General features: G+C 40.0%; 1 protein-coding gene across 1 annotated transcript in view; it reads right to left on the reverse strand.

Moving 5' to 3' along the window:
- usp3.L (ubiquitin specific peptidase 3 L homeolog) overlaps positions 1–14,921 on the reverse strand; it is a 28,288-nt gene extending 13,367 nt beyond the window's left edge. The window contains 9 exon segments of the mRNA NM_001097080.1: positions 2,620–2,766; positions 3,392–3,505; positions 4,172–4,285; positions 4,685–4,767; positions 6,467–6,548; positions 7,241–7,324; positions 7,439–7,576; positions 8,676–8,736; positions 14,815–14,921. Coding sequence (NP_001090549.1) covers positions 2,620–2,766; positions 3,392–3,505; positions 4,172–4,285; positions 4,685–4,767; positions 6,467–6,548; positions 7,241–7,324; positions 7,439–7,576; positions 8,676–8,736; positions 14,815–14,905 — 914 coding nt within the window. The 5' untranslated portion in view covers positions 14,906–14,921.
- Between the last annotated feature and the right edge of the window lie 269 nt (positions 14,922–15,190).

Here is a 15,190-nt window from a genome sequence, read left to right on the forward strand (position 1 = left end):
GCTGTCCATTTTGGCTCTTCCAACCGAGTCCTGTTTCCTAAATTGCCTGGAACACACCACCAGTTTAGAGTAAGAAATTTTGTAGCGGTCTTGCATGCCATCTGAATCGTTGATGACATCAAGCCCAGGATCCTCAGGCAATGCGGAACTGATACTACCCTTTGACTTTTGAACTCTTCTATTGCCTGGATAATCTTTTCTTTTGTGTCGAAAAGTGTGCCCCCAGAAAAGGAAGGGATCACGTTGGAACAGATTGCTTTTTTCTTTGTTTACTATCCATCCATGCAATTGAAGAAACTCCAGCACTCTTGTTGTGTGCGCCTCTGCTTCTCTTTCTGTTCTTGCAGTCACTAAAATGTTGTCTAAATAATGGAACTTCTTTCCTTAACTCGGCTATCAGTGTTACCAGAATTTTTGTAAAAACTCTTGGGAGACTGTGACAGGCCAAACGGAAGACATTTGAATTGAACATGTACTTCTCCTACAGTGAATCTCTGATATTTCCTGTGGTCCTGCGGAATTGGTACATGAAAGTATGCATCTTTTAAGTCTATGTTTGTGAGCCAGTCTCCAACTGCAATCGACTGAATGACTGATGCTAAAGACCCCATCTTGAATTTCCTTTTTTCTAGCAACTTGTTTAGGCCTCTCGTGTCCAAAACTGGTCTCATAGCCCCTGAGGCTTTTTTTATCAGAAATAATCTTGAATAAAACCCGCTTTTTTTTTGTGAGGAGGAACTGCTTCTAATAGTCAACCCATGTACTTCTGGACCAAACTTTGAATTTCTTCCAATTTCTGGAAAGATGAAACTAGAAAATAATCTCTTCTTGGAATTTTTGAAAACTCTAAACAAAAACCTCTTTCCACTGTGTCGCATACCCAGCGATCCTGCACATTTCTGGCCCAGACTTGAGCAAACTGCTAACCTGCCATCTACTCTGAGGTGGAGAAACCTTTAGATCTCTTAGGATTACCTCTTGAGTTCTGCTGACCTGATCTCCATGAAGATTATCTATTGAACTCTCTTCCAGGCTTGTACTGTCTGGATGATCTAAATGATCTCTCCTTATCTCTGTGAAATGGTGCCTTCTTGAGGGAGAAACATACTTTTTCCTCCAGAGACATTTTTGATAATGGTCTCCAATTCTTCACCAAACAGCTCCCCTTCAAATGGAAAGTGGCATAAATTGCTCTTTGAAACTACATCCGCAGCCCGAGGCTTCAGCCACAAGGCTCTCCTTGCTGCCACTGACCGTGACATGGATCTTGCCATAAAATGCACTAAGTCAACTGATGCTAATTTGCAGTCAGACAGCATTTCTGAATCGAAGCATGTACTGGAAAACATATATCGATCTCTTCTTTAGAGGAGGGAATAGTTTATCAGCTGATGACAGCTTAGAAGGTTCCATGGGAAACGTCACTGTTTGCCAAACTGCTTTTATCAGTGGCTCTATCACCGCTAAATCGAAATTGGACTCCTCGTCAATCTCAATTTCCCCCTCCTCAGAACCTAAAGGAGAATCGATTTCGGACTCTGAAACTTCTTCTTCTGAAACTTCAGACATCACAGAACAGAAATCTGTTAGCCACCTGCCATATATCTCTCTCTCAACATACCAGGAGTCATCACAAGGCTCACCTTTTCCCTTTGGGGGTGGGGTGGTTTGCCCGGCATTTCCGAATCCATCAGCTTGCTGCACAAAGGAATATACCTATCAGATCCCCTCCAGGAAATGCCATAATTCAGGAACAAAATTTCCATTTCTGCCCCTACCTGTAATGAAGACGCAGGATATTGCAGAACTCGCAAATGGCAGACACAGGAAGTACTTTCTGTTTTTTATAACTTAATACAGCACATGGGTAAAATATAATGGCCAATAACCCTGGTTGACTGTATTAATATATAAACCTTTCAACCGCTCTCGCCAACCGTCCAGGTCTTTTGGCGCCAAAACGTCACTTCCGGGGTTTTTTTTTGTTTTTTTTTTAAACTATTTTAAAAAGGTTACATTCTAAAAATGGTGATTCCACCACTTCCTGCTTCCGCCCTTCCTTGCGGCTACTACTTGTGCCACTCCGCAAGCACACTAACATCCATGGGTCTTCCTTCTGCCTCCGATATCAATCGGACCATTCCTGCGTCAGATTAAGCGGACGTCACTTCCGGGTATGAGAGGCACCCGCCTCTTTCTCCTCACATACCCATATCGCTTACCTAACCCGCACAGTGGGAGGTACAGCATGGCCACCGGCTTCTTCCCTGCAACCTCCCATCCCTCCCTCGCTAACCCCAGCCATGGGGGAGCATCTGGACCTCCAATCCAATAAGGGGAAACGAGAGAGAGCCCCTTACTGTTTGGGAACTGTGATCCACGCTTCCGCAATCCATCAGCCTGCTGACAGGATTAAAAAAAAGACTGAGTAAAGGAGGGGCTGGGGCTTTTAACTTGCTTTAGGGAGGTTCCTGTCCATTGGCCCGAAGGGAGGGTTTAACCTATAGTTGAATGCATGCCATGGGTGACAGGGAAAGAATAGATCAAGAACTGAACAGATGAAGTTGAAAAGCCATTTAAATAGACAATAAATATAATTGTTGTGCTGCAGGTACTCACATACAACATTTGTTACTGACAGACCGACTGCAGTTCGCCTGTGATAAGACAGAGTGAGAGGAGCCATCAAATTCGCCTTGTAGTTCAAGGTGGAGGTGGTCTAAGAGATAACGCATAAACTCGTGGGCATCTTGCTGCTGATATCCCCTGGAAAAGTAGTAGTATTTGGGTGAGGCTACAAGTTTAACAAGAATGGAAAATTAAAAAATATCAAAAAAACATGTACAATAACAAATCTGTAAAACTGTCTTGAAATAAAAAGGAGTAATATCAGTTGTACATGATCTATATAAAATAAATACAGCAGACCCATCTCTTACAATTACAGTAAACTTTTTACAGGGACAGAATGCAGGAAAAGACATGTAGCTTAAGCCTCAAACACGGACTCCATGTGTCAAAAAGGATTCTGTAACATTAACATATATGCAGCAGATATACGTGCAAACTTTTCAAGTTCACTGCATGCGCAGTAGATCCTTACCGATAAATCCCTCTACTGCGCATGCGCCACCAAATGCCGTCAAATACAGGAAGAAGAGCACACAGACGAACATGGCTGCCGTGAACTCAACAGGAGAGGAACTGCACAGAGGGGTCAGTAATAAGTTAGGGGCATTTGCCTGGGGGGGAGGTAGGTCGTGGGGGAGGAGGGATTTTAGAATTCTCCTTTAAGTTTTGTTTTACAAAAGCTAATGTAAGTAACTATATAATATACATATAAAGCATCCGAATCCTGTATCATTTACACATGGCTCAAGATATAAATTACCTGAAATTTGGCATTATTTTCCACACAACATAGAACAATGACTCAGGACTAAAGGCAGTCTGGTTACCCTGCCATAATGCACACAAGGTCTTTCTAAATTCCTCAACCAGTGACCTGCAAAAAGTACAAACCTTATTTAGTATAATGAACTTAAATTTAATTAACTTTCATTCAACTAATTCTTTGTATTAATTTTTTTTTTAAAAAAGTCTGTATTTACATATATTGCCACAGTTACCAAGATAAAGCAGTAGATCAAAAATATACCGTATATACTCGAGTATAAGCCGTCCCGAGTATAAGCCGAGGTACCTAATTTTACCTCCAAAAACTGAGAAAGCTTATTGACTCGAGTATAAGCCGAGGGTGAGAAATGCAGCAGCTTCTGGTAAGTTTCAATCAAAAAATTGAGGGTTTCTGCTCCCATTAGAGGTGCCGGCGTCTCTTTTTGGATGCCGGCGAATATTCTTGGCGACTATTCTTGGACGCCGGCGACTATTCTTGGACGCCGGCGACTATTCTTGGACGCCGGCGACTATTCTTGGACGCCGGCAACTATTCTTGGACGCCGGCAACTATTCTTGGACGCCGGCAACTATTCTTGGACGCCGGCAACTATTCTTGGACGCCGGCGACTGTTTTTGCGATTGACCCGAGTATAAGCCGAGGTAGAGTTTTTCTGCATATTTTGGGGGCTGAAAAACTCTGCTTATACTCGAGTATATACGGTACATAGTAAATATTGGTGTTCTGGACATCAGCAATCATTCTATTACTCACACATTAACATCCCCTTGGCTTCGTGTATGGTAGGTTCGCCGGCCGGCAGTTTTACCATTCCGAAGTTCCACAGCAGGCAGTTCCTTGAAGTAACAGCAAAACTGCTGAATGTTGCTATAGAGGAACAAATTGACAAATGACAATTTAAAGTAAAAAAATTTGATACATGAACCATCCAAAATACACATTTATGGAAAAGTTTATTATACAAAAAGATGAATCTCTCACACGTATGAGAATGTAAATTATTTTACACAGTACTGATGCTTTATGTATCTTCTCTTCCACTTGATGTGCTTTATTAGTCACAGTGAGAAGATATAAAATTGTTCAATACAATCTGATGTGCCTTCCCTATCTGTGAAATAAAGTGTCTCTTAGGTACCAAGCAGGTGCCAGAAAATACACACATGGAAATCAAATACCACTGCAACATGGGGCAAAACATAAATTCTAATTTGTTTCCAAATATTTGAAAGTAATTCCAAGACATCAAGCAAATGCTCAGCTTACCTGAGTGATTGAAGAATTGCATTCATAAAGCAGGTATTTCCAAGATTCCGAAGGCCAGTAGCACATAGAGCAGTTGTGCTTCCCTGAAAAAATAAATTCAACAACTCAATTATATTTTAGTGAAACCTAAAACAGATTCACACTTGCATATATTTCATTTTAATGGGGGGGGGGGACACACTAAATAATAAACCCTCAAAACACTGATAGATAATTAGTGGCATATGAACTTATATTTTTGTCTACCTAAAGTGACATTTTTTAGTATAGATAGACAAAAACACTGATATTCTATTTTCGGTGTCACATAAAGGCCTTTGTAGTCAACACAATTCTTCTATCCACAAGAAGGTTTGGTGCATAAAATAGTAGTTAGAGGAGAGCATTCATAGAAGCAGATACTGCTAAAACATTTATGGAGTTATATGGGAATGCGGTAACCATTTTTGGAGGATTGAGGCTACGGCAAACTTATTTTAGCATCGGCAGAGCGAAGGAACAATCTCCCTGTTGTTCACAAGGTTTAGTGCATGTTAAAAGAAAGAAAGTTGTACCATGCAAGTCATACTTCAAGAAAAAATGGTTTTCTTTGGTTACATGTTAAGAACAGAAACACACCAAGGACAAGGAACATCATCTTCAAAAGTAAATGTACATTGTAGACTCCTTTTTCCTCTTTCCAGGCTAACTAGCCTCCTTAAAAGGTTGCCCGCTTTGCAAACTACAGTATGCAGCAAAAGCCTAAAAACTTGAATTTTGAGTTTCCTTGAAAATTACAGACATCTAATCACAGTGGTTCCATTGAAACCATTAGTAGTTGCTTTGCAAGCTAGTTTCAAACTGATCTGCAGGTAAATGTAAGAATATAATCTACAACTCCAAACTGCAAAATATATCCTTATAAATGGTGTGTTTTAACATCACAGTTGTTTATTTATACCTTAAAGATACAGGCACAGTGCTAACCTGTGGACAGTGATCCAACTGTTCGCTCCAATATGTTGCTTATATTTGTTATGCTCACTAACATGTGCCCGTAGCTACAATGTTTTTGTTTTTTGTTTTTTTTCTTAAACGTACTTGAAAATCACAAAGAGGAACAATCAGAGAAAGCTTGTCTCACCACTTTTCAGCGTGAATATGGATAACTACCCTGACATGAGTTCCAACGTACCTCCTTGTTTCAGCAATGCCCACTGTACATTCCAATGGGGCGCTGTTCTAGCTTAAAACAGGAAGAAGTGGTTGCCGATACCACTTTCAACTCCCCGCAATTATAATCTCATTTAGTCCAAGCAAAACCCTTTATGCTACTTTCCCCAAGGAAAAACCCAAAATTAAATTAATTTAATATTCCTGAATTAACTTAATATCTTTGAAAAATACTAAAAATCCAATAAACATTAAAATAAAAAAAATCACCAGATAACCATAGTGTTTGTTGTCACTAAGATTTCATCATGGAGCATGTGAATTCATCTTAAGCAAAAACTTGGGTCCTTTCCTAATTAAAAGGTACGGTATATGAGCAGACTACTAAGCAAAGCATAGGGGTACTGTGAATGTTATCTTCTTTCTGTAGCATAATCAGTCCATCCCAGTAGTAAGATGTTCTAGTAGAAATACCAACAACCCTTGCAAAGTTGAGAGGAAAATAGAAAGTTTTCAATGTACTTGTAGGGATCTGTCCTTTTGAAAATGGCACCACCTTGCCTTTATATCAGCGATATATGGTGGAACAGTATTGGTGCCCTGAATTCTTTATAAAAACCATATACTTACATTTACTTTCAACAATTTCTTGCTCAGCGAGGCACTCTCCAGGAATTTTCTTTTTCTATGCCGCTCAGCAGTAAAAGCAGAGCTGCAAAGAGAAATTAAGCATTTCTATATTACATCTGATTCCTTTTTTGCATTATTAGTCAAAACCCAAAAAGTGTTTAGCCTAACCAAATATGAACCCTCAGAAACATTTTATTTTATCTTTCTGTAACCCTGAGTTATTTAGTTTGCAGATCTATGGTTACCTACAACATTGTTATAAGTCAACCTATAAAATTGTGCCGAGGCACCCCAGAAAAACCCACTTGCCCTAAATTCTAAATTAACAAGCCTAAAAGCAGCTCCCTCACTGTTTTATGTTCTTTGATGTGAGCTTGTCACATGTAAAAAACTTTACTTGCTGTGATCCAGGCTAATCACAGGAAAATGTGTAAGAAGGAATTTTTTCACAATAACCCAGGATCACCATACGTAAAAGTTTTTTGGGTTTTTTATTTTACCATTGCCCTTACTTAATTTTTCCTCCCATAGCTCATGAGGTAATCTGAAAATGGCACTGGGAAACACCAAAGAAGCACTTGGGTCTGTTCATAGCATATACAAAGACATGGCATAATACAATAAGTAATAGGAGCAACCATTTAATCTGATAATAAAATTAAACAAAGCAAGAACATTTGAGGGATAATATAAATAAACATGATTTGTGGCTCCCTGAAATGAAAAATACCTCAGGAAAGACAAAATGGATGTGCACACTTCTGCAATACTCACTTTTCCAAATTCTGCAAATGCTCCCGGACCTTCTGTATTAAACACAATTTTGTATCATTTACCACAAAATCATCACATCGGTAACTGTAAGGAAAAATAATGAGAAAGATCAGGAAACAATGAAGAGCAAGAGTTTTTAAACCACTCACATTCCAGCAACCGCCGAGTCTTATCCACAAGTATTCTGTAATGACTCACCAATACGTACTGTAACTGCTGCAGTCCATGCATACTGTATGCTGCGTTCGTTCCTTTTCTGTCTTTTCCTGACGTTTGTGGCTACTGAGTGGAGCCTGGGCATCCTCATAATGCTTTTTTGCATGACCATTTACATATCTTTCAAGGATAAGACAGGGTGGAAATTGTATTTTAAACTCATTAATAATTAGAATTAAAAGCATTTAAGGAAACAAATCACATTCAGCCTCCTACTTACCTTGTTTGGCTTTGCTCGTCTGTCGTTTGGGGTCCCTCCTGCCGTGCACAAAAACCTGGGAAGGGGCTGGCTATCATTATAAATTATGGGGGATAACCTAACTATAGGCCCTACTTTTCTTCTTTTTTTTTTTACTTTTGATGGCTTCTAAATCATCTTTTGTTTGTATGTTTGGAAGAGTCCCTTGTACACTAGCAACCAAAAAATACAGTAGCTTATAATGCAGAATAAAATATTTATATGAGAGAGCTTGAAAAAAAAAAAAAAAATACAAACAACAAAAAAAAAACAATACATTGACACCTCACAGTGAATTTATTATTGGCTGATAAGTGAATGCCCTGACAGTTAGTAGCACTTTATGTTGCAGGCTGAAACCTGTTCTTGAAATCAGTGTCAATAAGTGTAATGTCTTTTAATGGCGCATTGGCGATTTTTACTGATGTTGCAATAAGGCCGAACCACACTTTTAGACTTCTAATATTTATCTATTGGAAACTTGTTGTTTGAAGCTCATGCAGCAGTGACCGGTGGACATCTTTTATGAAATGACACCTACAGGTATGGGACCTATTATCCAGAATCCTCGGGACCTGGGGCTTTCTGGATAACGGGTCTTTCTGTAATTTGGATCTTCACACTTTAAGACTACTCGAAAATCTTTTAAACATTAGATAAACCCAATAGGCTGGTTTTGCTTCCAGTTAGGATTAATTATATCTTAGTTTGCATCAAGTACAAGCTACTGTTGTATTATTACAGAGAAAAAGGAAATCAGTTTCAAAAATTTGGATTATTTGATTATAATGGAGCCTATGGGAGAAAGACTTTCCGTAATTCGGAACTTTCTGGATAACGGGCTTCCGGATAACGGATCCCATACCTGTACTAGCTAAACACAGTTGCAGTCAAAACGCACCATGCTAATTTAATGTTAAGAAGCTTTAAAAGCCAGTAATACACAGTTTAAATGCGTAATAAACTGTAGTGGCTACTTACCTTCCACAGTGGACACTGGAACATGTCAAACAGACCCATGGACTCTTGTTTGAGCGACAAACTGTATGAAAAAAAAAAAAAAAATCAGTGTTGATGGTGTGATTGTTTAAGAAATGGTCTGCAATATTGGAATTTGAATCAGGGTATCCTGGTTTGATTCCCATGTGACACTTATATAGCTCTGGGTGCTTCATTTTCCCCATATACCTAAAACTTGTCACATACTAGGCAGTCACTGGTGGATTCAATTGTATTATTAGTTAGCATTTATGTAATCTGGCCATGACAATAGCTTAATTCCACACATTATATCACAAAATAGATGCATTAACCTTCCCTGTTAAGGGGCCCGTTTAATGCCCTTTTTCTACACTACTACTACTACTACTACTACTAAGTATTAGGGCTTGTGATGACAATACTATTGTACCTATTGTTTTAATAATTGAACATGTAAGTATATATGCAGCTTCGGACTGGGGGGGGGTGTCTGGGTGCACCGGGGCTGCCTGTATTAGGGCTCCCTCTACCCTGACCCCCCCCCCGTACCCAGCCCAGCAGAAAATCCCAGTGGGCCCTGCCACCAATGCAAATCCCCCTGCTCCAGATGCAAATCTCCTTCTTTCCCCTTCCCTCCATTCACCAACCTACACATCATTTCTTCATGCGATCACTGGCAGGGGAGGTCATGAAGCACAGGAGCTGATGGCTGTGGGGATTGGGTCTGGGCCAGCAGGGCCCACCAGGGCTGGTGCCCACTGGGTTTTTTCTAGGTCCCAGTCCGACCCTTTGTATGTATGTATGTTTTATTTACATAATGTTACATTTATGCAGTGCTGTATAGCAGAACAGCAAATAAATAGGGGTCATTTAATAATTAACACAAAGTACATTCACATTAAAGATTAAGCGCTGTCAGAAAGACAAGAGGAAAGAGATCCCTACCCCACAGAGTTTACAATGCTTGCAGTGGTATTTATTGCACTAAAAAGGGCAACATTTATAATGAATTCTAAATTCACTTCTGATCCCTACAAGTACAATTAAAACAAATCAGCAGTCCGTTGAAGCCTTTGTATTAGGGCAGGACTCCAAGGACAGTTGTGGCATGATGCACAAAAACGCAGGCGTCACGCCGGATGCAACGGAAATAAGGAAAATAATGCTAATGCACTCTGCGTCTGCATCCGACAGTTGTGTCGCATCACATCAACGCTGCGACATGAACCGACAATAGCATTACTTACCTTATTTCCGTTGCATCCGAAGCAACGCCTGCATTTTTGCGCAGCACGTCGGATTATCCGGATTACTCGGATAGCGCCAGAATCGTCCGTGGAGTCCTGAGCTAATGAGTTGCTTTTATCTAAAAGCCTAACAGGCTGTAGCTGAAGGAAGGGAGAGGTTTATTTATACACGTTTTAATTAACTGCTGAGTTTTGATGTGCTTGTAGGGACAGGAAGTAGAATAGGACTATGCCCTGTTTAGTGCACAAAATACCAAAAACCATACACATTCGAACTCAAAACAAAAGGGATTAAGTATGTTTAGCACAAGCTTATTCATGAAACTAATGTTGAAAAAGTGGTGTTCTGCTCCTCTGGGTACAGAATATATAATGGCATCATAAAAGTCAGGGCAGGAAGTGGGCCAGCTAGAGGGGTGCATGCTAGAAAAACAATAGGAATGCAAATAATTCATCAAACGTACCAAATGAAGACCATTATCAGTCTTTAAAATACATGTACTAGATTATAACAGTGAATTCCCCCTTTAAAAACAAACACTTTGCAACATTGGAGAGCACATAGGCCTTTATTCTTGTCACACCATTCTCAGAGATTTGGCAACAGTTGCAATACTATTCTACCACAGTGCTAAAAATTGATATCTTTAAAAATAGCCCCTTTATTGGAACTCCCTATAGATGTTCTCTGGTCCCTGTCTGTGTTTCAAATGAGGGGTGCGCGTGTCCCAACGGTCCCTGCCAGAAGCACAGTAGGAGGGGGACAGCCAATCACAGCCAGGCGTCAGTTCCCTCTCAGGTCCTGCTAGCTGCTGATTGGTTCCTGTCCTACAGTGCAGTGAACTGAGAGCCGCCGGCTCCCCTGCACAGCCTGGGAATTCAGGGAGCAGGAAGTGGAAGAGAAGGGAGGGGTTATTAGCGTTTTTGCAGAGCACATAGGCCCATATTCTTGTCACACCATTCTCAGAGATTTGGCAACAGTTGCAATACTATTCTACCACAGTGCTAAAAATCAATATCTTTAAAAATAGCCCCTTTATTGGAGCTCCCTATAGATGTTCTCTGGTCCCTGTCTGTGTTTCAAATGAGGGGTGCGCGTGTCCCAAAGGTCCCTGCCAGAAGCACAGTAGGAGGGGGACAGCCAATCACAGCCCTGCAGTCACACAAGCACAGCCAGGCGTCAGTTCACTCTCAGGTCCTGCTAGCTGCTGATTGGTTCCTGTCCTACAGTGCAGTGAGCTGAGAGCCACCAGCTCCCCTGCACAGCCTGGTAATTCAGGGAGCACGAAGTGGAAGAGAAAGGAGGGGTTATTAGGGTTTTTGCAGAAATATTCATTAAATCAGCCTGAAACACTACTGGGGATAACACAAAGCACAATTCTTCTATATCTAAAAGGAGTATAATGCACTGGTACATTCAGATTTTTTACACAAAAAAAAAACAAAAAACCAACCTTCTCTTAATACAGAGACCTTGTAGTTTTACAGACCGGTCTCGAAGGCTGTCACCAAAAGACTGGAAGCCTGGCTCTCAAACAACAAAATCTATGACATATTGCAGTGTGGGTTGAAAAGAAAACAGTACAAATTTGCATACAGAATGACCTGCTGATACAAGGGAATAGTGCTCAATATCCTAATCATACTGGTGCATTTATTATTGTTGACCATAATATCATAACAGAATTTTTAAAAGTGTTCTGTAGTCTAAAAGGTATGGTGCTTAACTGGCTCAAATCCTTCTTGTGGCACAGGTCACAAATTGATCCCACTCATAAACGTCATTCCCACTACTTTATAAGGTCTCACAGGGTTAGAGTTATCACCAATGTTATTTGCCATATACATGCTGCCACTCTGAAATAAAATCCAACACTATGGCTTTAGTTACCATTGCTATACAGATGATGCTCAGTTCCACCTGTGGGATCCAGTATCCACAATCAATAGGTGTTTAGCTAATCTGCAAGTGTGGATGATCTTGAACAAATGCAATTGGAGGATAATGGCCATCAAGGTGTCAGAGATCACAGCTAATGGATTTTAAAAGCTTGTGGTTAAGGTCAGACCAGTTGCACAGCCATGGTGTCATTCTCAATAGTAGTCTCTACTTTTAAGCATCAGGTGTTAGCCATCAGAAACATTGCAAGAACATCTGATCCCAGCAGAGGAATTGAAATGCCCTGTATTGTGGTCTCTCAAAAAATGGCACTGATTACAGCTGGTACTAAAAACAGTAGCCAGGTCACTCACAACGCCAATTATATGCTCGTTACAATGGCTTCCAATTAACTGGGGTCATTAGCAAAATTGGCCTTCTTGCTTGTAAACTTCTAAATAATGAAGGCCTTTTTTATCTGGAAGAATCTCCAATTAGCATATTCCCACCGGTTTCCTCTGTACATGAGGAAAACTCAAGGTACCTAAAGTCACATTAAAATTTTGTGGATCTTGCATTTTATATCACTCCCACAATATGGCATTCTCTCCAATCCACAGTCCAAATGGCACTTTCGTTGGATGTATTTAATAGCAAACATATCTGGTTACCCAAGCTTTTGAGTGCAATGAGAACCTTCTTATCGATCAGCAACATGTTAAGTGCTTTGTGGTCAATGAGATAAAAGCACTATACAATAAAAATTATTATTTACATCAGTGTCTGCCCGAGTTGGTCTTACAATCTATGGTCTCTATCACATTTAACAGCAGAGTACTCACAGGAAATCCATAGAGACATGGGGAGAACCTATACACTCCATGCAGATTTTAGCCCCAGCATGACCAGAAAGAATTACTATCCACCATGACTTGCTTTAGGTTTGTTATAAGAAGACAGTACCTTGTAGTCCATGGTACCTAAACTATCGTAAATCCATAGTGCTGGCAGAACAATCCTATTAGTTTGTTTTTAAGGAAAACTATACCTCCCAAACAATATAGGTTTCTATTAAAAGATATTGCATAATGTAATATGTAAAACCCTGCTGCCTGTAAACAAACCATTTTCATAATAATATACTTTTTTAGTAGTATCTGCCATTGGGTTATCATAAATCGAAAATTGCTATTTTAAAAAATAAGGGCCGCCTCCTGGGATAGTTTGATTCATGGTGCACACAAACATACCAAACAAACTATACTTATTAGGTCACATGAGCCAATTAACAGACAGTTGTGTCTTTTGCTTCCACACTTCTTAATGTTACAGTTAGAGTTGTAGTATTTCTGGTCAGGTGATCTCTGAGGCAGCACACAGACCATGACAAAATGGTGGTTCAAGGCAAGAGATGTAAAAGGGCAATATTTACTTAAATATATATTCCAGTTTTGTAAGAGTCTTTAATATGCCACTTAAATTGATATAAAGTGTTGCTTAAGAGTATTCATTTTGGGGGTATAGTTTTCCTTTAATGTTGTAGTAGCCCTAAGGCATAGTGCTCCAAATAATACAAAGACCATTTATTCAGAAAACTCTACATTCCAAGTACTACAGGTATACACGAGTAAACATAGTTAAAAAAAGAAATATAGGCAATAAACATCTTATAAAAATAAAACTATAAATTACAATTTAAAAAAAAAATTCACAGACATACAATAAAGTGTTCCCTTCTCTGTCAGGTACAGTTAGAAGACATATACAGTCCATATCATGACACTAAAGTTTAATGAAGAATCCATCAAGAAGCAGCCTCTCCCAAGGAAATCAGGATTCAAGAACAGTAACCACTGCAGTGCGAGTTACTCTCATCAACAATACAAGCCTCCTTCCTACATTACGCAGCCTTCCACCCAGGGATTTCCTCTCTCTCTCTCTCGTCTTTACCGAACAAAAACACATTGAATTGGCCACACAAAAACTAGGGTTACAAAGAGAAACAATGTTAAAATAAAATTACTTTATCACTACCATTCAATTTAAGAGGGTGGGACAAAAGAATGGCAACACATGCTCACCAGGTTCATAAAAAGCCACACTTTCAGAAAACATTTCCAACAGAAACATAAGAGGAAACTAGAGAGATTCTAAAATTCTCACACACAGAAACAAACAAATACTGCTAATTAACATAATGAAAACAAAACAACAGATTATGTGTTATCCCAATGAATAAACAGACAGAGCCATAGGATATGTATAGGAGGTTATCCCACGGATCAGTAACAAGACTCCTGTAGCGATTATTAATGGCGGTGCTTTAAATCATCTTTTTTTAAATGCAAAAACGGCAACAAGATTCTGATTATGTTTTCCTGCAAAGTGGAGTGTTCAGAAACAAAGAGTTTTGTACTGCCAATGTAATCCTTTGTCCTCAGCTTCCTCAATATCTGCCATGGACAAATACTTTATTACAAAAATAATAATACTACTAATTGAGAGTAAAGTGACATCATAAGATTACACCTCTGTAAGGTCACATGCACCATTTAAAGGCTAGTGTATATTTTATACAAATCCGTCACACATGCCTTGAAGAAGATATAAAATGAGCCAAACACTGGTTGGTTATGTCAACAAATAGACATAAAGTACAATTATTGGGTATAAACACCATCACCCTAAACTGCAATGTGGTAACACAGATCCATATCCTGCCTATGAAATGTATAACAGGACAGTGATAAACAAAATAGATTATACACGAAAACCAGATCCATTTTATTAGAAGTTGAAAGGGCTATGATAAAAGGTATATTTACAAACGGTGCATACACTAACAATAAATCCCATCATCAGCGGCGAGTTACCCGGCTATCCCTGCTCTCTGCACAATAACAAACCCTCACTAGGCCGCGCCAAGAGCCAGGGACTTTCCTGGGAACCGCAACCAGGCGGTGCTGCACCTCCCCCTACCGGGCAAAGTTCTGGGAGGAGGAGCCAGACTCACCGCTGCAGCACCACGAGGAAGGACAGCCGTTGGGGAAAACGGCGGAGTCCGGGGCAATACAAACACTGGTGGTCAGGTGCGGGCACTCCATAGCGAGGTGGAGGGACACAACGGCGCAAGACGTAGAACAGAGAACCGGGACTATTTCCAGCTATAGAAAAGAATGGTGGGATTGACTAACGCCCACGACTTGCCGGTATCACTCCACCCACTGCGTCTCTTGAGTGTTCTCCATGGTAACTGCTTTTAAGCCGTCACATGGCAAGTAAACTGCGTCACCGGCATGACAATGAGGAGAGAAATCCATCACCACTAACAAATGATGTTATTGTCAGTGCATTATGTATAGGAGTTGCGATCCCAGTAGAGCGCGTAC

Source organism: Xenopus laevis, chromosome 3L, assembly GCF_017654675.1.
Source record: "Xenopus laevis strain J_2021 chromosome 3L, Xenopus_laevis_v10.1, whole genome shotgun sequence".
NCBI lineage: Eukaryota > Metazoa > Chordata > Amphibia > Anura > Pipidae > Xenopus > Xenopus laevis.